Below are 24,699 nucleotides of genomic sequence, written 5' to 3' on the forward strand. Positions count from 1 at the left end.
TGGTCCTGGAGAACGATCCATTTCTGTGAACGTCGACGGTGCACACATTGTGACGTTTGTTGAAGGAAAAATCTTCACACTTGAGCAACAGAATAGCTCTGGAAACAGAGCAGATGGAGTCTGTGGCGTTCGATTTCATACACGATCGGTCGTCAGGACTGTCAAAATAGCAACGGGCGTCATGCGCGGATTGTATTACACTAAAGGGGACGTCCTGACAAACGCCAAGTGAGTTGGCAGCCATCCAGGCCAAGAGGCAGAGGTTAATATTGGTCCTCTGAGTGTAGGCCAGGTAGCTGGTGACGGGTACGTGGGGCGACCTCTGCACCATGTCGTCCCACAGCCGCGCGCGGCACTGCTGGCGCTGCGCGATGGTCTCCGGTGGCCGGTCTTCCAGTGGACACGTGGGGTGGTCCAGGGTGTCCACCAACAGCTGGATGCAGTCAGTGTCCACAGAGACTGTAGCATTGCCCTTGACATCCAGCTGCCACTTCTCGTCTGCAAAAGGATCGCTGCAGGTTAAGTGGTGCTCCTAGGCCAAAGGTACACTACTGGCCATTAAAACTGCTACACCAAGAAGAAATGCAGATGATAAACGGGTATTCATTGGACGAATATATTATACTAGAACTGACATGTGATTACATTTTCATGCAATTTGAGTGCATAGATACTGAGAAAAAAAAATGGTTCAAATGGGACTTAACATCTTAGGTCATCAGTCCCCTAGAACTTAGAACTACTTAAACCTAACTAACCTAAGGACATCACACACATCCATGCCTGAGGCAGGATTCGAACCTGCGACCGCAGCAGTCCCACGGTTCCGGACTGAAGCGCCTAGAACCGCACGGCCACCGCGGCCGGCAGATCCTGAGAAATCAGTACCCAGAACAACCTCCTCTGGCCGTAATAACGGCTTTGATACGCCTCGGCATTGAGTCGAACAGAGCTTGGATGGCGTATACAGGTACAGCTGCCCGTGCAACACGATACCACAGTTCATCAAGAGTAGTGACTGGCGTATTGTGACGAGCCAGTTGCTCGGCCACCATTGACCAGACGTTTTCCATTGGTGAGAGATCTGGAGAATGTGCTGGCCAGGGCAGCAGTCGAACATTTTCTGTATCCAGAAAGGCCCACACAGGACCTGCAACATGCGGTCGTGCATTATCCTGCTGAAATGTAGGGTTTCGCAGGGATCGAATGAAGGGTAGAGCCACGGCCGGAACACATCTGAAATGTAACGTCCACTGTTCAAAGTGCCGTCAATGCGAACAAGAGGTGACGGAGACGTGTAACCAATGGCACCCCATACCATCACGCCGGGTGATACGCCAGTATGGCGATGACGAATACACGCTTCCAATGTGCGTTCACCACGATGTCGCCAAACACGGATGCGACCATCATGATGATGTAAACAGAACCTGGATTCATCCGAAAAAATGTTTTGCCATTCGTGCATCCAGGTTCGTCGTCGAGTACACCATCGCAGGCGCTCCTGTCTGTGATGCAGCGTCAAGGGTAACCGCAGCCATGGCCTCCGAGTTGATAGTCCATGCTGCTGCAAACGTCGTCGAACTGTTCGTGCAGATGGTTGTTGTCTTGCAAACGTCCCCATCTGTTGACTCAGGGATCGAGACGTGGCTGCCTGTCATCTCGACTGCTAGTAATACGAGGCCGTTGGGATCCAGCACGGCATTCCGTATTACCCTCCTGAACCCACCGATTCAATATTCTGCTAACAGTCATTGGATCTCGACCAACGCGAGCAGCAATGTCGCGATACGATAAACCACAATCGCGATAGGCTACAATCCGACCTTTATCAAAGTTGGAAACGTGATAGTACGCATTTCTCCCCCTTACACGAGGCATCACAACGACGTTTCACCAGGGAACGCCGGTGAACTGCTGTTTGTGTATGCGAAATCGGTTGGAAACTTTCCTCATGTCAGCACGTTGTAGGTGTCGCCACCGGCGCCAACCTTATGTGAATGCTCTGAAAAGCTAATCATTTGCATATCAGAGCATCTTCTTCGTGACGGTTAAATTTCGCGTCTGTGGCACGTCATCTTCGTGGTATAAAAATTTTAATGGCCAGTAGTGTAGATGAACACAGTCTCCAGTGGACGGTGTCGTTTAAGTAAATCGTCGATGATAAGTCACTGGGGTAGGTCACAACCGACAAATGTCTAGGCATAATTACTCAGAATGATGTACGGCGGTATGTCAACACAAATTGTAACACAACCACTTACGCTGTTATAAGTATTATTTTTTTTACTATGGCCCTATTTAAGCTACACAACCATCATAAAGTTATCTGTAATAGAAAGTCTCATACATTTTGGTACATTTGTTGCATTATATGTGAGTTACATACAAATAATATTTTACATACCTTTCAACTCCTGACTTCCATGCAATATCGTTATTTCTGTTGCTCTTTATTTGTTACTGTCCATATTTTACGTTAATGTAGCACTAATAATCAGTTTGTAGTATGTTCTGACATTTCGTTTAATAGTAGTCAGAAGTAAATCTGTCTGTAGTTGACGTTTAGTAACACCAGTTGTGACAGATGATCAGCGATTTTGTTATTTCTGTTGCTGTCTACTTGTTTACTGATTACATTTTTTGGTGTTATTCTAGTAGTAATCAGTTGCGTGTAATATCCTGATATTTCGCCGGCCGGGGTGGCCGAGCGGTCCTAGGCGCTACAAGCTGGAGCCGCACGACCACTACGGTCGCAGGTTCGAATCCTGCCTCGGGCATGGATGTGTGTGATGTCCTTAGGTTAGTTAGATTTAAGCAGTTCTAAGTTCTAGGGGATTGATGACCTTAGAAGCTAAGTCCCATAGTGCTCGGAGCCACTTGAACCATTCTGACATTTCATTAATAATGGTCAGATATAAACTTAATTTCAATTTGAGATTTCGTGACAGCAATTGTGTCAGATTATCGGCGTTGTTATATGGTTACATCTACTTCTTGACAATTCTATCAGCGATTTTCCTGGATTGTATTCATCGGTATTCTATCCTTTACCATTAACAGTGCCACAGGCTCTCACGCCACGATATATTGAGCGGAAGTTTGTAATTTATCCACAACATTAGTGCAAAGTCTGGTGGTAAGCAGTTTTTACACTTCCTTCCTCCTTCCCAGTGCTGGACAAATAGTGGTGGTGAAAATTTCTTCCACCGCCTGTTTCTGAACTAATTTCTTCAAATCGACTGCGACTGCTGACTGTACAGGCATGTGTTAACAGCTTCAGCTATGGCGGCATGTAGTACAGCATACTTTAGTGTGATAGTAAGGTGGATGGAGCGTTTATGTATGGTGCACTGGAAGTCAGAGAGAGGCAAACGATGTTTAATATTTCCTATGACAAGAACTGCGAAGCTTTATAATGTAATAGATTTTGAGGTAACAGAGGCAACATCAAAAGGGGAAGTTATTGAGGAAGTTCTGGAGGGGACGTTAGGAAGCTTGAGGTGGCGTTGGGCTAGGGGGGAGCGGGAAGCTGGCTCAGTCAAGGAAGTCGGTGTTTTCGGCAAGATGGAGCAGACAGAGCAGATGAATGGTGACTATCAGCTGTGTAGGGGCACCCATGTAGGCAGATGAAGGTACGCTGGTGGGTAAGATCTACAGTGAGTGCGTCAGGCAAGAAGCTACATGGCAGACATAATTGTTTGGAAGAGCACATATCTGCAGTTTAAACATGGGACTAGTATACCATACTTGGTCAAAGGTGTCTCATTTTCTGAGGAAAGAAAAATAAGCAGAACAGCCTTTTTTCATTATAGGAAAAGGCAGTAGATAAGGATAAGAAGCTTGTAATCTGTGAGGTACTTGTGATGGGAGCCATACTGGATGTCGTGTAGGCGTAGGTAGTGTTTTAATTTTTTGTAGATGTTCTGGGTTAGGATCGGTTGAAGCAGCTTACTGAAGATGGAAGTAAGGTTAACAGGTTTGTCGGATAGGAATTCACAGGGACATTTATCAGGTTTAAGGACGAGGAATATTGTGCATGTCTTCTATGACATGGGATAGAAATCTGTATACAGGATGGCATATTACAACGTGCATTGTGCTAGTAGGAAGGGTAAGACGATTTTCTTGAGGTGACGACATGTAATGGAGTCACGAGCAGACTCTGTTTTGTATTTTCTGCAATGTGTTGCGCTAACGTCTTGTGCTGTAATTACTGCATTTAATTTGTTTTGTGCCACTGTGGTCAGGTATTGTAAAGTGGGAGGAAGGGACGGTGGTACATATGCGCTGATGGACATACTGAGCTGTAGAGTGGGCAGATGGTGCAGCGAGGATGTCTTCGAGATGTGAGGCTCTGACGTCAGGTTGTTTGGCAATGACTGGTTATGGTCGAAGAGAGGATAACGTGGGGGAGTAAACCTTAACAGTACTTTTTTGAGTTTATGAGCAGTACGGTCTTATTTTTGCACATATCTGTCATCAGTTTCACAATTTCTAGTCCTGAACAAGGTTACAGGTGTGCCGCTGTAGTTAGAAGTAGCATTTGGAAGAAGGATCAGTAAAGCATGTGGAATTTGTAAGAGAAGTGTAGCGCTTGAAGAGAGTATGGGCAGATATGATTTGAGACAATTATCTTGAAGAATGGATGTGGTGAGGTATGGCACAGGGTAATAGGGTGACTTTGAAAGTGGCTATGGATGCAGTTCCTGTACACCATCCAAGTCCTGTGAGAGAATTGTTGTATGAATTTTTGTCGGGGTTGGCGGTTGGGTTTGGTCTGTTAGGTGTGGTGTAGAGGATTGTGAGAAGGGTGGTGATCACTTTTAACTGGATTGAGGACACGTGCAGCAATACATCCAAGGAGGCAAGTTTAGGAAAGTGTGGTATGTAGAATAGTGTTGCTGCCAGGTTGGGTGTTTTGATGTAAGGTAATCTGATAAACTTGTAGACTCAAACAACTGACACACTCGCACAAATGTGGCAGGGGAGTGGCTATGGATGGTAAGGTCTGTGGCAGTAACATAGTTGAAAATGATTGACAAAGAAGTCGCAGTTTCAGATGTGGTGGCACAGATTAATGTTAGATTATTCAGGTAAACAGTAAAAGTGAGATGCTAAAATAAGGGGTACCTCGCAGGCAGCGAATGGCAGTCGTACCTCAGGATATATGCTAGTGTTCCTCTGTGCTTTGTAGAGAGTATGATGGAAACTGGATAGTGTAGTGTGGCTGCAAGAATGTTTCGTTAGTGCTTGGATGTTGTATTGAGGTAACATGTGAGTGAAGAGAATTTTCTTGGAGCTGAGAGGGCAGATATTATTGACAGGATATTATACTGCTGCTATGCCATGATGTGTCAGATGACAAAGCAGGGTCAGGTAAAGACTCTAAACTAGTGTTTTCCGGTAGCTGGGAAGGAGGCAGAATGGGGTTTGGGATTAGGTGACTTAGAGAATAATATGGATGGTTAGTGTGATTGTTATCATTCTCTACTGCACAATATGTTGACGTTCAAATGGACTGAATATTGTGGTACACAGTGGTACTACAATTAATGTCTTTCATGAAAGGGATGGTAGACAAGTTTGGGTTAGAGGATGATGCCTTTACTTCGTATTTACGAAATGGGACTAGTTGTAGGTGATCCATGTGAGTAAGAATGGTACATTTGGGTATCGTCTGTGTGGGTGGTTTTGTTTGTGAAGGGGATGTGATGGACAATTTCTGCCATTTTGAGTCAGATTGGCATCATATGGGAAGCATTTTTGACGTTTGCAATTTTTGGTTGGGATTTCGACGTTAGTAAAAGATTGAAGCGATAGTACAGAGTGGACATAAAGCTCCTCTCTTTTTTATAAACAGAGCCACCGAAGTTTGATGCTCTATGTAGATGGTAATGCTCTATAACAAGAGATGCTCCTGGGAGCATGAACTTCATGCTACTGTGTATTACTTGGTGAACCACTGCAAACACATTCCCACAGTCTTGTCTGCTGCTGACATGTGTTGTTGTTGTGTTGCTCTCCTAATAAGAAGATAAATGTCCGACATTAAACACACCTGTGCCTAGTGGGCTACTGAAGAGACTAAGAAACAGTGAAAACATATCTGAAGTGAACTAAATGTTTGTTAACTATATCGACTAGGCTAAAAACGAAAACGACAATGAAAAACTCGAATTAACTCTCGTTTCCAAGTCAAAGGTGGGGGTACATTTAATTATAAGTATATTTTATCAGTATTCGTTGTCAATCTCTCTCCATATAGGCTTCGGAATCGGTGCTGATGGTAGATAGATTGATGAAGATTCAGACAACGATAGCTGTGTGTATTTTGTCGCTATTTACGATCTGTGCGCGTAGCAACAAGGGCAAGAGGAAGAGGAAGCGAAGAGTGGAGCACGATTCACTTAAGCGTATTTTCAGTCTGTTAGAAACTGTGTTCTGGTCGTGTGATGGAAGAAAACGTTACTGAAGCGTAGATAGTGGAGGTGGTCACTATAAAGTTTGTTTTTTTTTTTTTTTTCTTCATCAGTCTACTGACTGGTTTGATGCGGCCCGCCACGAATTCCTTTCCTGTGCTAACCTCTTCATCTCAGAGTAGCACTTGCAACCTATGTCCTCAATTATTTGCTTGACGTATTCCAATCTCTGTCTTCCTCTACAGTTTTTGCCCTCTACAGCTCCCTCTAGTACCATGGAAGTCATTCCCTCATGTCTTAGAAGATGTCCTATCATCCTGTCCCTTCTCCTTATCAGTGTTTTCCACATATTCCTTTCCTCTCCGATTCTACGTAGAACCTCCTCATTCCTTACCTTATCAGTCCACCTAATTTTCAACATTCGTCTATAGCACCACATCTCAAATGCTTCAATACTCTTCTGTTCCGGTTTTCCCACAGTCCATGTTTCACTACCATACAATGCTGTATTCCAGACGTACATCCTCAGAAATTTCTTCCTCAAATTAAGGCCGGTATTTGATATTAGTAGACTTCTCTTGGCCAGAAATGCCTTTTTTGCCATAGCGAGTCTGCTTTTGATGTCCTCCTTGCTCCGTCCGTCATTGGTTATTTTACTGCCTAGGTAGCAGAAATCCTTAACTTCATTGACTTCGCCACCATCAATCCTGATGTTAAGTTTCTCGCTGTTCTCATTTCTACTACTTCTCATTACCTTCGTCTTTCTCCGATTTACTCTCAAACCATACTGTGTACTCATTAGACTGTTCATTCCGTTCAGCAGATCATTTAATTCTTCTTCACTTTCACTCAGGATAGCAATGTCATCAGCGAATCGTATCATTGATATCCTTTCACCTTCCAGAATGAGATATTTCACTCTGCAGCGGAGTGTGCGCTGATATGAAACTTCCTGGCTGATTAAAACTGTGTGCCCGACCGAGACTCGAACTCGGGACCTTTGCCTTTCGCGGGCAAGTGCTCTACCAACTGAGCTACCGAAGCACGACGCACGCCCGGTACTCACAGCTTTACTTCTGCCAGTACCTTGTGCATTGACTCCACCAAAATAAGTCTCCAATGTTTGCTGCAGCATAATGACAACGTGATACCATCTATTACGATTGGCTATGCACATTAAATGAAAGAAATATAAGGGGGATTCAAAAGGAAACGAGCCGGAGACATAATTACAGAAACCAGTACCTGTATGTCAGAAGTATTGACCCTGGCTGTTGAGACACTTGTCCCACAGGACACAAGGCGGTGAATGGCTGTCTCATAAAATTCCCGGGACTGCGATGTTCCCAGTTCCGCACGTACAGGTGGGTGTCGTGTTCCAAGATGAATAGCGTGGTGTCACCGCCAGACACCACACTAACTAGGTGGTAGCTTTAAATCGGCCGCAGTCCATTAGTACATGTCGGACCCGCGTGTCGCCACTGTGTGACCGAGCACCACCACAAGGCAGGTCTCGAGATACGGGATAGCACTCGCCCCAGTTGTACGACGACTTTGCTAGCGACTACACTGACGAAGCCTTTCTCTCATTTGCCGAGAGACAGTTAGAATAGCCTTCAGCTAAGTCAATGGCTACAACCTAGCAAGGCGCCATTAACCATTTTAAGATAGAGTCTCACTTGTATCCTCAAGCAATGCTGTATACCGATGAAGGATTAAAAGTTAAGTATAATAGCAGCTACGTACTTTTCTTGCTACCATTCATTACGTATCCTGTTTCAGACCGCTATCTAACCTAAGTGAGATTACGCGTGCCTTTCGGCTACTTCAGTGTGGCGTAGCTGTCTTGTTACGCCACAACAGTTGGCGACGAGTCAACGGAAAGGGTGTTGTTCTTTCTAATTGCTTACATTTACTTGTCATGGCTTCGCCAGATGTACTGTCCGAATTTTATCGCTTGCAGAATCAGCAGACGCAGGCGTTATCAGATGCCCTTGGACAGCTCGTCCAGGGTCAACGTGCAATGCAAAACGATGCGGCAGCCGCCGCTCCACCGCTACCGCAGCCACAACATGCAGTTGCACCGCCGTTTCGCAATTTTGATGCGGCGCAAGAATCTTGGACCGAGTGGTCACGCCAGTTTGGATTTCATCTCGCCGCCTACAGAATTCAAGGTAACGAGCGGCAGCCTCACTTATTGTCGTGTGTAGGGGTGCAAACGTACCGTGTGATAGTGAAATTGTTTCCCCGCCGAGACGTAGTGACTCTGTCCTACGAGGAAATTTTGTCGGCATTGGACGCCTATTTCAAAGAAACAGTCAATGTCGTTGCAAAAAGGTATACTTTCTTTCGTACAAAACGTACGGCCGGTCAGACTAATAGGGAGTGGGTTGCAACATTGCAAGGCCTTACAAGGGATTGTGCTTTTGAGTGTGAATGTGGACTCCCTTATTCAGATACAATGGTACGTGATGCAATTGCACAGAACGTTTCTGATGTTCGTATATGGGAGCAAATTTTGAAACTAGTTAATTCCTCCCTTCAGCAAGTGATAGACATATTGGATAGACAAGACACACTTGACTATGCTCAGGAATCATTTGAAACTTCGCCAGCCGTGTGTAACATTAACCGGCCAGCCGGGCGCGCTGCGCGGCCCGGTAAACTGCCCTCGCGCACGTCTGCGCAGCTGCCGCCACGCTCTAAACCAGGTGTGCCGCGCCAGCATACAAATGCAGTGAAATCGTGCCCGCGGTGTGCTACTAGACATTTGCGTGACACTTGCCCGTCACGCCAAGCTATTTGCTTTTTCTGTAATAAGAAAGGACATGTTCAAAGTGTTTGCCAGAAAAGGCTCAGATCAGACAATCATAATCCTTCCCGGCCCTTTGCTTCGCGCCAGAATCGAACCAAGAATACTCAGGCTCGTGAACCTTCGCCCATGGACATTCATGTAGTTAATTCCACTTCGTCCAGTGCCACTGTCTCTAACTGTGACTGTGTTCGACCCACAAAAAGTGTGCGTCGACGCCGCCGGAAATCACGTCAATTAGCAAGTGATGCTGTACCTGTATCAGTTCAAATTGCACGAGACAGTCGCTCTTGTCGTCGGCAGGACAATAAACTTTTTGTAGATTTGGACTTTAATGGCAAACTGATACCATTCCAGCTCGATATCGGAGCTGCAGTTTCATGCTCAATCATGACACGTACAAACAACTGGGCAAACCTCCGTTGCGTGCCGCAACTGTTAAGCTCACTACATATTCAGGACAGCAGATCCCTGTGTTAGGACAGTGCACTCTTCTTGCAACATACAAGGGACAAACAAAACTTGTGTCATTTTACGTTCTTCGTTCTTCTACTGCAGTGAACTTGTTTGGTTTAGATTTATTTCAATTGTTTAACATGTCTATTGTAAATCAGGTCCTATCAGTGAATCAGACTGTGCCTTCAGACAGTGTTTCTCGTCTGTGTGAAGAATTTGCAGACATTTTTGCACCGGGCTTAGGTTGCGCTAAGAATTATGAAGCACATTTGGAACTGAAAGTAAACGCGCAACCGAAATTTTTCAGAGCCCGCAATATTCCCCACGCATTGCGGGATGAGGTCGCAGGAACATTAAACGATTTAGCATCACAAGGTGTGAGTGAATGTGCGCAATGCCTCTTCCATTTCAGCTCCGCTTCATCGCTTACGCCGTAAGGGTGTTCCGTTCGTCTGGACGACGGAATGCGAACGCGCCTTTCGCCAGTTGAAATCGGCGTTGCTTTCAAATACTTGCCTTACGCCATTCGATCCCCAGAAACCCCTTTCGTTGATGGTAGATGCATCGGATTTCGGGATCGGTGCTGTGCTTGCGCACAAAGATGGGTCGCATGATCGCCCTATTGCCTTTGCGTCAAAATTGCTCTCGTCTGTGCAAAGAAATTATTCACAGATAGAGAAAGAAGTTTTGGCTCTCGTGTTTGGTGTTACTAAGTTCCATGATTTCTTGTATGGTCGTCACTTTACCATCATCACAGACCACAAACCTTTGACATCGCTTTTTCATCCGAACAAGCCTGTACCTCCATGTACAGCGCAGAAATTCATTCGCTGGTCTATTTTCCTCTCGCAGTACCGCTACGATATCTTGTATCGGTCCACTGCTAAGCACGGAAACGCCGATGCGTTGTCCCGTTTGCCTGTTGCTGAGGATACAGCATTCGATTCTTCTGAACTTGCTTGCATGTTCATTGATGCGGAAACCGATGAAGTGGTCGAATCGTTTCCGATTGATTTTCGTCGTGTAGCTACAGCCACAGCTGCTGACCCGGTCCTTGCTACCGTTTTGCTTTTTGTTGCTACACAATGGCCTTTGTCAAAGTCTCGGATCGAGGATCCGTTGGTTCGCCGATTTTTTGCTCATAAGGAGAGACTTTTTGTTCGACGTGGTGTTTTGTTGTTGCGTTCTGATAATGATCAGTCCAGAGTCGTGGCCCCACGTTCGTTACAGTCCTCTGTTTTACAGCTTCTTCACCAAGGACATTGGGGTATAGTGCGAACGAAACAACTTGCTCGTCAGCACTGTACTTGGTTCGGAATCGATGCTGCGATTACGAATATGTGTTCTTCTTGCATGGCGTGTGCCGAACAACAATCCGCACCGCCGCGGAAAGTCTTTGCATGGCCAAAAAGCCACTTCCCCTTGTCAACGCTTGCACATCGATTTTGCTGGTCCATTCTTGAATGCTCGATGGTTGGTTCTGGTCGATTCATTCAGTAATTTTCCTTTTGTTGTCCGGATGTCTTCCACGATGTCATCTGCCACCATCCAAGCGTTGTCGGCTATCTTTTGTATTGAAGGTCTTCCGTAGACTATTGTTTCCGACAATGGCCCGCAATTCATGTCCGCAGAATTTGTCATTCTGCCAGGCCCATGGTATTCAACATCTGACATCCGCGCCGTTTTCGCCTCAGTCAAACGGTGCCACTGAACGATTGGTCCGGACTTTCAAGTCACAGATGTTGAAGTTGAAAGAGTCGCATTCTCGGGAGGACGCGTTGTTGCTCTTTTTGTCATCGTATCGCTCTCAGCCCCGAGATGGTCGCTCGCCGGCTGAGTTGCTCCACAGTCGTCCTCATCGAACCTTGATATCTTTGCTGCACCCGCCGCATCAGGTTCCTGTGCAGCGGCAGACTCCTGCTTTTGCTCCAGGCGACGTTGTATTCTATCGCAACTATCGAGGTTCACGGCGTTGGCTCGCAGGGCGCATTCTTCGCTGCCTCGGCCGTGCGATGTATTTGGTTTTGGGGGCCTCTGGTGAGGTGCGTCGGCATCTCAATCAGCTGCGCCTCTGTCGTCGCCCGGGTTCTGCCGCTCCCCGTCTGCTTTCAGCGACGGTGCCGTCCGGTCAGCGCCCTGGGGTCCCATCTACTGGCTCGCCTCATCCCCAGGTGTTACCGACGATGCCTTCCATTTTGCCCCATGGCGACGCGCCGCCGCAGCCGCCGCCGCCGCCGCCGCCTGTTCTCCCTCCGGCGCCGCCCGCATTCGACGCTTCGCTGCAGCCGCCAAGCGCCTCCCTGGGTCACGCGCCGCCGATCGCTTCCCGTGACCAGCTGTCCTCCGCCATGGAACTCTTGCCCGCTCCGGACCACATGACGTCATCGCGCGTCGGATACCCCGACGCGAAGGAGGTCGACCCTTCGGCCCCTCCTGTCTCTTTACGGGCGCATACACCGCATGTTGACGTGCACCCTGGACTAGGTTTTCAGGCGTTTCCTAGCTCCCCTCGGACCGAATGGCCGGGTGCAGGTGGCACAGCCTCGCCTCTTGTTAGGCTCCCCACCTGATCGCATACGTCAACATGGGGTCCTCCCCACGGCGGGCGGAAGCCTTATAACACGACCGTTCGCCGATTTGCGGGGGAGGAATGTGGTGTCACCGCCAGACACCACACTTGCTAGGTGGTAGCTTTAAATCGGCCGCGGTCCATTAGTACATGTAGGACCCGCGTGTCGCCACTGTGTGATCGCAGACCGAGCGCCACCACAAGGCAGGTCTCGAGATACGGGATAGCACTCGCCCCAGTTGTACGACGACTTTGCTAGCGACTACACTGACGAAGCCTTTCTCTCATTTGCCGAGAGACAGTTAGAATAGCCTTCAGCTAAGTCAATGGCTACGACCTAGCAAGGCGCCATTAACCATTTTAAGATAGAGTCTCACTTGTATCCTCAAGCAATGCTGTATACCAATGAAGGATTAAAAGTTAAGTATAATAGCAGCTACGTACGTTTCTTACTACCATTCATTACGTATCCTGTTTCAGACCGCTATCTAGCCTAAGTGAGATTACGCGTGCCTTTCGGCTACTTCAGTGTGGCGTAGCTGTCTTGTTACGCCCCCAAAATTATTTTGCCCTCAGAGCCTTTTTAAGGGGACCAAAAATGGCGTAATCACAGGGTGAGAGGTCCAGACTGTATGGAGGGTGGCCGAGAACCTCCCATTTGAATTGCTGCAGGAGTGCCGCGACTGTGTTGGCCGTATGAGGCTTTGCATTGTCGTGGAGCAGAATGACCCCACGGGTGAGATTGCTTGGTCGTTTTGATTTGATCGCTTGCCGAAGGGTGGTCAAGATTTCCGAGTAATGCTGTACATTCACTGTTGTACCGTGCTGCAGGAAGTGAATCAGACGGGGGCCATATTGGTCAAAAAAGATCGTCAGCATAACTTTTCCGATTCACATTGGACGACGACGTCCAGCTGTACATGCGGAACTGGTTAACATCGCAGTCCCGGGAATTTTATGAGACAGCCATTCACCGCCTTGTGTCCTGTGGGACAAGTGTCTCAACAGCCAGGGTCAATACTTCTAACATACAAGTACTGATTTCTGGAATTATGTCTCTAGCTCGTTTCTTTTTGAATGCCCCTTGTGTATGGTAACATGAAACAATAGTTATTGGTAGTGAACTATGACGAACTTAAATGGCAGATATCCGGAGATTTGAAAGTCATAGGGATATTACTCAGGCTATAACATTGCTGCACGAATTTCTGTTGCTTCCTGTGCCTCTGAGAGAGTAGCACCAAAGTACTTCAATATAAAAAGAAATATTGGCGTATGCATCAATCATCTGAACCAGGATCTCACAATGTTATGCACTATGCATTTGTGGAACCCAAGAACATATTTCTCCCTGCTCTTCATATAAAATTGGGCCTAATGAGAAACTTCATTAAGCCCATGGACAAAACTGGGGAATCTTCGTTGGTCTACTATGGATAAAAAAAAGCTGGGGAAGGATTTCTCTATTTGCGCGAGAAATTCCATGTCTTAGTGAGGCGAAAATAAGAGGGGTCTTCAGGGGTCCACAGGCATCTAAACTGTACAAAGATGAGCACTTCAGCATCATCCTGAGAGGTGGTGAAAAGTTGGCTTAGGACACGTTTGTTCAAGTGTCTACAAACTTGGTAGTAAGTAAGCGGGCACAAAACTATAAGGACCTTGTAGCCAATCTTATGCATTGCTACAGTAGACTCGGGTGCAACATGTCCTCACTGTTATGTTTCCTAGATTTCCACCTGGACTTCTTTCCTGACAACTGTGGCGCTGCAACCGACGAGCACAGAGAACTCTTCCAGCAGCAAATTTCAGGCACGGAAATGAGGTACCAGGGAAAGTGGAGTGCATCAACGTTTGCCCGGTTACTGCTGAACTCTAATCAGCGAATCACCAGCAGGAATGTACAAACGCCAGGCAAAGAGCGGTAGCAACTTCAGTGACCTTTCTCCAACGGATAATACATGCATAAGTTAATATGGGTAAGAAAGTTATCATAACTTTAAAACGAGAGCTAATTTTCTTTGTCAGCACACCTAAAAACATAGAGATTAGCTGCTCTCATGCCAGTTACAGAAAAAAAGAAAAAATTTGTTGGCTAGTGAAATTTTTCATTCAGTATTTTTTAGGTTTTCATATGTTCTAACCTAAAAAAAGAGCTGGAAAACAATTTATCTTCTCCCTAAATTTTAATTAGAGTGAAAAAAAGTGTATGACAATATAATTTTCTTCAATTTATTAGATTCACACATTGTTTATTTAACTGAATATTTAACTTTCTGTACTGTTCTGTGGGTATTTGTGTTTTCCACCTTTTTTCGAGAATGACATTATTAAAAATTGGGCCATACTAGAGGATGCAGCCTTCAAAGAACCTCATCCATGTAACAGAGACCAGTTTACTTCAAACGTTCAGGAGGATTGGAACTCAATGGTCCTCGAAGAGACTGTAGTGCTCTCAGATATTTTCGGTAGACGAGTTGAAGAGTGTCTTCATAATCAGGGACATCATACAAAATGCTGGAAAAATGCAAAGATGACTGTCCAGATTATTTTTTAAAATGTAGGAATGTGTTTTTGAAAAAAAAAAATGATCTGTGAAATAAAAATGGTCTGACAAAATTTGAGGGAGAAACTCTCCATTCACCATGTGAATCAAGGCTTCGTTGTTAATACAATATGTTGTGCATGTGGATTCGATAAATAAGCCGGCAGCGGTGGCCGAGCGGTTCTAGGCGGTTCAGTCTGGAACTGCTATGGCCGCAGATTCGAATCCTGCCCCGGGCATGGATGTGTGTGCTGTCCTTAGCCTAGTTAGGTTTAAGTAGTTCTAAGTCCTTGGGGACTGATGACGTCACATGTTAAGTCCCATAGTCCTCGGAGCCATTTGAACCATTTCTTTCGATAAATATAAGGGAATTATTGTGTACTAGGGTTGGAACTTTAATAGTGGCAACTATTTATGTAAAGCTCGTACAAAATAGATGCGTGATTCACTGTTTTACTGACCTTCAAAGCAGTCACCAGCATTATGTATAACCTGTTGCCAGCAATGTGGAAGTTATAGGATACTCTTAGCGGTGGCCTTTGTGTTGACAGTTCGAGTGGCGTGCGACAAATTTGTAGCAGTTCTGAAGCGAATGCCGTGAAGTGTTTCCTTCACTTTAGAAAGCCTTCACGGAGGCTTAAGCCCGGGGAGTGGAGTAGGTGGTACAGCAGTTAGCAGCCCAATCAGTCAAACAAATCAGTAACAGCTTGCACTGAACGTGCTTGAGCATTGTCCTGCAAAATAATGGTCATGTCCTGCAGAAAGCATCACCACTTCTGTCTCTAAGCTGGTCGCAGGTTGTGTTCCAATGATGGACAGCATAGAGACAGAAGTGCTGACGCTTTCTGCAGGACCTGACCATCATTTTGCAGGACAATGCTTAAGCATGTACAGTGCAAGCTCTTACTGATGGGGCTGCTAAGTGCTATATCACCTTCTGCTCCCCCCTGACGTAAGCCCTCGTGAGTTGGAGTTCTAAACTGATGGAAACACTTCACAGCCTTCGCTTCAGAACTGCTACAAATTCGTCGGGCAATAGACCGCGCCGCTCGAACTGTCAATACAACTGGCACTGCTAAGAGTATCCTATGACTTCTGCATCGCTGGAAACAGGTTATACACAATGCTGGTGACTGCTTTGAAGGTCAGTGTAATTTTGAAACACGTATCTGTTTGTACGAGCTGTAAATAAATAGTTGCCATTATTAAAGTTCCAACCCTTGTATATGGAGGATTTTGCGGATTTGGACACTGGGATGGAAATTTCATTCCCTCGGTGTTCTCCACTGTATCTCATGTTCACCACCCTGGTTGACAGCAATGAAATTGGGTAAACGCCAAAGATTAATCATTTGAAAATCGGGATTTGTGATTTTTGTAACGATGGAATCTTTCCTAACAATTAGCTATTAGATGTTTAGACTTGGTATGTTTTTAGATTGGGCGCTAAGGATTCATGCCTAAGGAATTTTGTGGATGGATGAGGCTAACCAAGGACTAATTCGTTGGAGAGAGATCTCCAGAAGAAGTGGATGCGGAGTGCACGTACTTGATATCAGATAAATCTTTCTTTTTCTCTGGGCTTAGGGGTTTATCAAGGTTGAGACTTTTGTTATTGTTTCGTGTGGACGGCAATGTGAAGTGTTCGTGGGACCATTAGAGTGGGGGGTGTGGGGGAGAGAGGGGAGTGACCAAAAGATGTCACCATAGGCGGGAATTTTTATCAGTAAACAAGGTGTGCAAGATGATGTGCTGTCTTAATGATTCCACATTTTAATCGAATAGATCTTTCTTTCGTTGAATAAACAATACTAACAGTAACTGAACCCAACAGTAGTAAATGGGTGCATTGGTTGCACCTGGCATGTTTTCAATGCACAACCTTTTTTTACGAATTAACTTAACTGATTGTGTTGTACTATATTATATTATATTAGTTTGTAAAAACTCTTTATAAAATAAATAATCGAAGATTTTTATCTCATTAAAAAGTTTATATTGTTGTTATTATTATTATTATTTATTTTATGGTCTTCATTTGAGCACTCTAGTCAAAAATACAAAGTTGTAAACAAGTTGTTACACAGGGATACAGTTGGGCTCAACAGTAACTTATATGATATTTAGGTAATATAATTATTAGAGTCTATACTTATGTGAAAGGTGTTTTGCTCTTCTGTCTGCCCAGTATTTCTTCATTCTTTCAGATATTTTCTTTCTTTCTTCATCTGAGACCACTCTTCCTGTACTCCTTTTATTGATTTTCATCTGTTTGCGGGTCTTGCAGTATTCTGGTTTTCTCTGTCTTGTTTTTTAGGTCATCTACTGTAATTTGGAGTTCTTTTATATCTTCCTTAATTTCTGTGATCCATATTCCACAATTTTTGTAATTTTTTTTTACTAGTTCTGTTTTCTGGAGTTCTCATGAGATGTCCAAAGAATGAGATGCGTTTCTTCCTGTTCGTGCTCATGACTGGTTCTATTTTCTTATATACTGTTTCATTTGATGCTATTCTCCAATGTCCATTTATTTTATACTGTTTATTTATACATGTCCTAATTATTCTTCTTTCTATTTTTAGTATTCTGTCAATTTCTGCTGTATTAGTTGTTTCGAAGATTGTTTCAGCTGCATACGTTATTTCTGGTTGTGTAACTGTTTTGTAGTGTTTTAATTTTGCATCTATAGATAGGCTTTTTTTTTTTTTGTATGTAGTTTTGGTAATGTAACTTGCGTAGTTCAGTTTTTTATTCTATTCTGACATGATGGCTTCTCATTTAGATTGTATGTTATTATTTCGCCTAAATATTTAAATTTATCAACAATTTTGATTTCCTGTTCTATTGTAATTTTGTTTGCAAGTGGTGGATCAGTTAGCATAATCTCCGTTTTTTCAAATGATATTCTAAGGCCTACTTTCTCTGCTATTTCTTGTAGTGATTTTACTTGTTGCCCGGTTTCTTGAACGGTGTGGGCCAGGAGAGCAAGATCATCAGCGAATCCCAAGCAGTTTAAGCTAATATCATCTTTAGCACTTCCAATTCTTATCATCTTTGGATTGTCCTTGTACCATTCTCTCATTATGTATTCCAGTGCACAGTTGAACAGTATGGTGATAGGCAGTCACCTTGTCTTCAGCCTGTTTTTGAGGAATGGTTCCGAAATTTCTCCTCTAAACTTCACTTTTGATTTGGTGTTGGTTAGAGTGAGTTGTATTATTTTGATTAGTTTCGGATGGAGTCCTAGATATCTTAAAATTTTAATACTGAAGGTCTGTGGAGACAGTAATATGCCTTCTTGAAATCTACAAATGTTATTGGCAGAGGTTTGTTCCGTTTCTTGTGGTATGTCATCAATTTTAAACTAATTATCTGCTCTGCACAGCTTCACCATGGTCTGAAACCTCCATGATATCCCCCTAACTCCTGTTCTAATTGCTCCTTGATTCTTTCATATAGGATCTTGTATAGAAAAGTTTATATATTATAATTAATTCAATTATTTCGTAGAAAGTTTGTGCATTAAAAACATGACAAGTGCACTCAAGGTACCCACTTATTACTCCCAGTGATGGGCGATGATATTGAAAACCAGTAAACTTATACTTTCACAGACGTTGGTCCAGTCAGAGAGAGAAATCGTGATACAGTGGCTACAGACTTGACAATGCATATGACATTTTGTGCAGCCCAAAGTGGTTTTACGGGTGAAAAAGAGCAGTAATTACTTTTTCAAATTTTCCAAATATTTTTCTTGCTACTACCACTGGGCCTTAGTGGCGTGATGTAAGTTATATACGCAGCTCCGCAGCTATGGGGATGGATCCCACACTCGATTCCGCTAAGTCAGGGATCCACAGGACTGCTGGGGAAGTAACTCCTTCAGAAAGTTCAAAGCCAACCAGTGGGAGAACAGAGATCGGCCACATTGGGTCTACGGGTTGACTACAGCAGCGGGTGGCACTCCCGCCTGCCAGCCCTCTTGCCCTTCTGAGGTAGGTGTCCACCTGCTCCTCCCATTGAGGGCGAAATGCTCTCCACTGCTATCTGCGGTTTGCAACCGTGGTCGTTGATAGAAAATGTACCCCATACAATAGGAGAAGGAGAGTAAATATCCATTTTTTGACAATTGTTTTCCATTCCATATGTTAGAGTGAACAGGATGAGTCGTGGATGCCCACTTGCGCTCCTTAAGCCGATCTGGCACGTACAGTTTTCGGTGTTTGAATAAAACCACTGTTCGTGTTACGTGCGTCATTATGAAGCACTAATCCAACTGTATCGCCGACGTCATCGCAGTGGTACTCTTAAGGGCTATAAACTGACAGATTCTGGGGAAGGTATTCCATATATACGAGTAGTTTGAATTTCCTAAACGTTCCACTGGAAATATTGCGGAAATGGAAAGTGCTATTGTTGTGCTGTTTTCACGGAATCGGTACACTTAGAAAGTGTACTTTTTGTGCAAAGAGACACGTTTTTAAACGAAACAGTGCTTAGTGATGATAGCCGACTGAAAGTAACATAAATTAGACTGTCAGTTGTGCTTTTCCCAAGATTATGGTTCAATATGTTTACTAGGTATCATGTTTTGAAAAGTTCCCACCATTGATGCTTGCATGTTTACATTTCATACTCTGCCATTTACTCTCCGGCTCGTAATGATGGATCCTTTCTTTTTTTTTTTTTTTTTTTTTTTTTTTTTCAAATGTCCAAGAGCGTTTGTTTATGCAACTGTGCGAGTTGTTTTGGGACCCATCTTCCACAAACTCTCTGAAATCCAAGTCTGTTGTGGATTATTTCGTAGGCACAACCGTGACTAATTTGCAGACGATGTGCCACAGCCACATATATACTCCGCTAGCCACCAAGCGATGTGTGGCGGAGAGCACAATTCGCACCAAAGTCATATCCCCCCCCTGTTCCACTTGCGGATCCCGCGAGGGAAAAGCGACTGCCTGAACGCCTCAGTACGAGCTCTGATTTCACTTATCTTTGAATGGTGATCACTGCGCGATTTGAAAGTTGGTGGTAATAATATATGCTCTACATGCTTTATGATCGTATTTCGGAATTTAGTGAGCAGCCCCTTCCGTTTAGCGCGTCGTCTATCTGCAAGTGTGTCCCACTTCAAACTTTCAATGAGATTTGTAACGCTCTCGCGATGGCTAAATGTACCAGTCACGAATCTTGGCCTGCCGGTGTGCTCGAGCGGTTCTAGGCGCTTCAGCTTGGAACCGCGCGATCAGTACAGTCGCAGGTTCTAATCCTGCCTCGGTCATGGATATGTGTGTGCTGTCCTTAGGCTAGTTACTTTTAAGTAGTTCTAAGTTCTAGGGGACTGATGACCTCAGATGTTACGTCCCATATTGCTCAGAGCTTTGAACCATTTGAACCACGAATCTTGGCGCTCGTCTTTGGACCTTCCCAATCTCTAGAATCAGACCCAACTGGTAAGGAGGTCCCATATAGATGAACAATATTCTAAGAGCGGACGAACTAAAGTACTCTAAGCAGTTTCCTTTGTTGAAGGACTGCATCGCTTCAGGATACTGCACATAAACCACAATCTAGAGTTCACCTTGCCCGTTACTTGTATAATCTGATCAATCCATTTGAGATCATTTCGAATAGTCACACCCAGATACTTGACGGATGTTACCGCTTCCAAAGACAGGGCATTTATTTTGTACTCGTACATTAATGGGGATTTTCGCTTTGTTACACGCAGTAGCTTACACGTACTAATATTGAGAGATAACTGCTTGTCATTACACCACGCATTTATTTTCTGCAAATCCTCATTGATTTGTTCACAACTTTCGTGTGATACTACTTTCCTGTAGACTACAGCATCATCGGCAAACAGTCTAACGCCGCTGTCAATCCCATCATCCAGATCGTTTATGTAAATCGTAAAAAGCAGCGGACCTATTACGCTGCCCTGGGGCACACCTGATGTTATGCTTGTTTCTGTTGAAGTCACCCCATTCAGGACGACATACTGCTCTCTGTCTGTTAGAAAACTTCCTATCCAACCGCGTATGTCATCGGATAGACCGTAAGCGCCCACTTTTAGGAGCAAGCGACAGTGCGGAACTAAGTCGAACGCCTCTCGAAAGTCGAGGAATATGGCATCGACCTGGGAGCCGGTATCTAGAGCCTGTTTTATATCATGCACAAAGAGGGCCAGCTATGTCTCACATGACCGCTGTTTCCTAAAACCGTGCTGGTTTCTGCAGATGAGCTTCTCAGAGTATAGAAAAGTCATTATGTCTGAACACAAAATATGTTCCATGATTCTACAAAAAATCGACGTCAGTCAATAGTTGATCGTCTAAGAGAATCATTTCACGTGGACGCTCAATGGTTTCTTCTTTTGGGGCGGTAAACGGTCGTCCGGCACCTTCATCGTGCGTAACACTTGTGCGACCATTTCGGAATTTTTCACTCCGTTCCAGGACACTCCGTTGTGATAAAACACTGTTCCCGTACTGTACCGAAAGTCTTCGATGAATTTCGGCCTCTGATACGCCTTCCGACCACAAGAAACGGATCACTGAACGTTGCTCTTCTTTGGTACAAATAGACAGCGGAACGGCCGCGATTAATAGCACGGCAGCGATAACGAAACTAACCTAGCAGCTCGAAAATTGCAAAGATGTAACAAAAACGACAGTACTACCAAAATAAACAGAAATATAACTAAATTGCCGATAACAATTTACTTACCCACTTATGGCAAGTGACAGATGGATGTTTCCTTAGGAATCGTTATCTGCTAATTGCACTGCGCCACGCCTAATTCAGTTCCTCAAGCATAAGTGGATGAGTTAAGTATCTGAATTGAAACCGTCCTAGAACGAGAACATTGCGTTTCCGGATATGGGTTCCTATTCAGAATATTATGTACTGACTCCTCTTCGCAAGTCCTAGATGTTTGCAAAGAGAATTTCTGAACACCCTATATTAGTTCTAGTCATTATAAACGAAATGAACGTCCAATATTAGAGTTCCAGTCTAATCATCATCCTGGATACAGTGATGTATTGCGAATACATAGAAAGAAGGATCCTTTATTGTATGATTATATGATAGCGGAACAAACACTGGTAGCAGTTACTTCTGTAAAATATCTGGGAGTGTACGTAAAGAATGATTTGAAGTGGAATTATCATATAAAATTAATTGTTGGTAAGGCGGGTACCAGGTTGAGATTCATTGGGAGAGTCCTTAGAAAATGTAGTCCTTCAACAAAGGAGGTGGCTTACAAAACACTCGTTCGACCTATACTTGAGTATTGCTTATCAGTGTGGGATCCGTACCAGATCGGGTTGACGGAGGAGATAGAGAAGATCCAAATAAGAGCGGCACGTTTCGTCACAGGGTTATTTGGTAAGCGTGATAGCGTTACGGAGATGTTTAGCAAACTCAAGTGGCAGACTCTGCAAGAGAGGCGCTCTGCATCGTGGTGTAGCTTGCTGTCCAGGTTTCGAGAGGGTGCGGTTCTGGATGAGGTATCGACTATATTGCTTCCCTCTACTTATACCTTCCGAGGAGATCACGAATGTAAAATTAGAGAGATTCGAGCGCGCACGGAGGTTTTCCGGCAGTCGTTCTTCCCGCGAACCATACGCGACTGGAACAGAAACGGGAGGTAATGACAGTGGCATGTAAAGTGCCCTCCGCCACACTCCGTTGTGTGGCTTGCGGAGTATAAAAGTATATGTAGATGTAGATGAGGCGATGCATTAGGTGAATGAGGCAGTCACTGCGCGTGTGTGTGTGCGAGCCTCCGCCCATTTGCCCGTCCGCCTGCATCTGGCTGGACACCCTTCTCAAATCAGTGAGGACTCAGTTACACGTACTGTGCGCCAATATTAGTCTCCGGCCACGACAAGTTTCACGACTCAGCATAGTTACTTGGCTTCATATTTTGTACAAATTAGCTCTTAATTTAGTCATGAACTACGTCTTTTGCACTTTTGTAATTTATCACAGTTAAGGCAAAATCTGTATATTGAGCAAGCAGTAAAGGAAACAAAAGAAAAGTTCGGAGTAGGTATTAAAATCCATGGAGAAGAAATAAAAACTTTGAGGTTCGCCGATGACATTGTAATTCTGTCGGAGACAGCAAAGGACTTGGAAGAGCAGTTGAACGGAATGGACAGTGTCTTGAAAGGAGGGTATAAGATGAACACCAACAAAAGCAAAACGAGGATAATGGAATGTAGTCGAATTAAGTAGGGTGATGCTGAGGGGATTAGAGTAGGAAATGAGACACTTAAAGTAGATTTCCCACCATGTTATAGTTCTGGGTGGACATTTTAATTTGCTGGATATAGACTGGGAGTATCAAACGTTCATAACGGGTGGCAGGGACAAAGAATCCAGTGAAATTTTTTAAAGTGCTTTGTCTGAAAACTGCCTTGAGCAGTTAAACAGAGAACCGACTCGTGGCGATAAAATATTAGACCTTCTGGTGACAAACAGAACTGACCTATCTGAAACAGTTAACGCAGAACGGGGAATCATCCATCATGAAGCGGTTACTGCATTGATGATTTCAGCCGTAAATAGAAATATTAAAAAAGGTAGGAAGATTTTTCTGTTTAGCAAAAGTGACAAAAAGCAGATTACAGAGTACCTGACGGCTCAACACAAAAGTTTTGTCTCAAGTACAGATAGTGTTGAGGATCATTGGACAAAGTTCAAAACCATCGTACAATATGCGTTAGATGAGTATGTGCCAAGCAAGATCGTAAGAGATGGAAAAGAGCCACCGTCGTACAACACCGAGTTAGAAAACTGCTGCGGAAGCAAAGGGAACTTCACAGCAAACATAAACATAGCCAAAGCCTTGCAGACAAACAAAAATTACGTGAAGTGAAATGTAGTGTGAGGAGGGCTATGTGAGAGGATTCAATGAATTCGAAAGTAAAGTTCTATGTACTGACTTGGCAGAAAATCCTAAGAAATTTTGGTCTTATGTCAAAGCGGTAGGTGGATCAAAACAAAATGTGCAGACAATATGTGATAAAAATGGTACTGAAACAGAGGATGACAGAGGCCGAAATACTAAATCTCTTTTTCCAAAGCTGTTTCACAGAGGTAGACTGCATTGTAGTTCCTTCTCTAGATTGTCGCACAGATGACAGAATGGTAGATATCGAAATAGATGACAGAGGGATAGAGAAACAATTAAAATCACTCAAAAGAGGAAAGGCCACTGGACCTGCTGGGACACCAGTTCGATTTTACACAGAGTACCAGAAGGAACTTGCCCCCCTTCTTGCAGCGGTGTACCGTAGGTCTCTAGAAGAGCGTAGCGTTCCAAAGAATTGGAAAAGGGCACAGGTCATCCCCGTTTTCAAGAAGGGACGTCGAACAGATGTGCAGAACTATAGACCTATATCTCTAACGTCGATCAGTTGTAGAATTTTGGAACACGTATTATGTTCGAGTATAATGACTTTTCTGGAGACTAGAAATCTACTCTGTAGGAATCAGCATGGGTTTCGAAAAAGACGGTCGTGTGAAACCCAGCTCGCGCTATTTGTCCACGAGACTCAGAGGGCCATAGGCACGGGTTCTCAGGTAGATGCCGTATTTCTTGACTTCCGCAAGGTGTTCGATACAGTTCCCCACAGTCGTTTAATGAACAAAGTAAGAGCATATGGACTATCAGACCAATTGTGTGATTGGGTTGAAGAGTTCCTAGATAACAGAACGCAGCATGTCATTCTCAATGGAGAGAAGTCTTCCGAAGTAAGATTTAGCTACAAAATAGCAGGTCAGCAACTGGAAGCAGTTAATTCCATAAATTATCTGGGAGTACGCATATGGAGTGATTTAAAATGGAATGATCATATAAAGTTGATCGTCGGTAAAGCAGATG

The 24,699-nt window shown here is 44.3% G+C and overlaps 1 protein-coding gene across 1 annotated transcript in view; it reads right to left on the reverse strand.

Moving 5' to 3' along the window:
• Positions 1-5,940: 5,940 nt before the first annotated feature.
• Positions 5,941-24,699, reverse strand: part of LOC126413243 (uncharacterized) — a 161,767-nt gene continuing 143,008 nt past the window's right edge. The window contains exon 8 of the mRNA XM_050083143.1: positions 5,941-6,026. Coding sequence (XP_049939100.1) covers positions 5,941-6,026 — 86 coding nt within the window. The remainder of the gene's footprint in view (positions 6,027-24,699) is intronic.

The sequence above is a fragment of the Schistocerca serialis genome, chromosome 7 (assembly GCF_023864345.2).
Source record: "Schistocerca serialis cubense isolate TAMUIC-IGC-003099 chromosome 7, iqSchSeri2.2, whole genome shotgun sequence".
NCBI classification, from domain to species: domain Eukaryota; kingdom Metazoa; phylum Arthropoda; class Insecta; order Orthoptera; family Acrididae; genus Schistocerca; species Schistocerca serialis.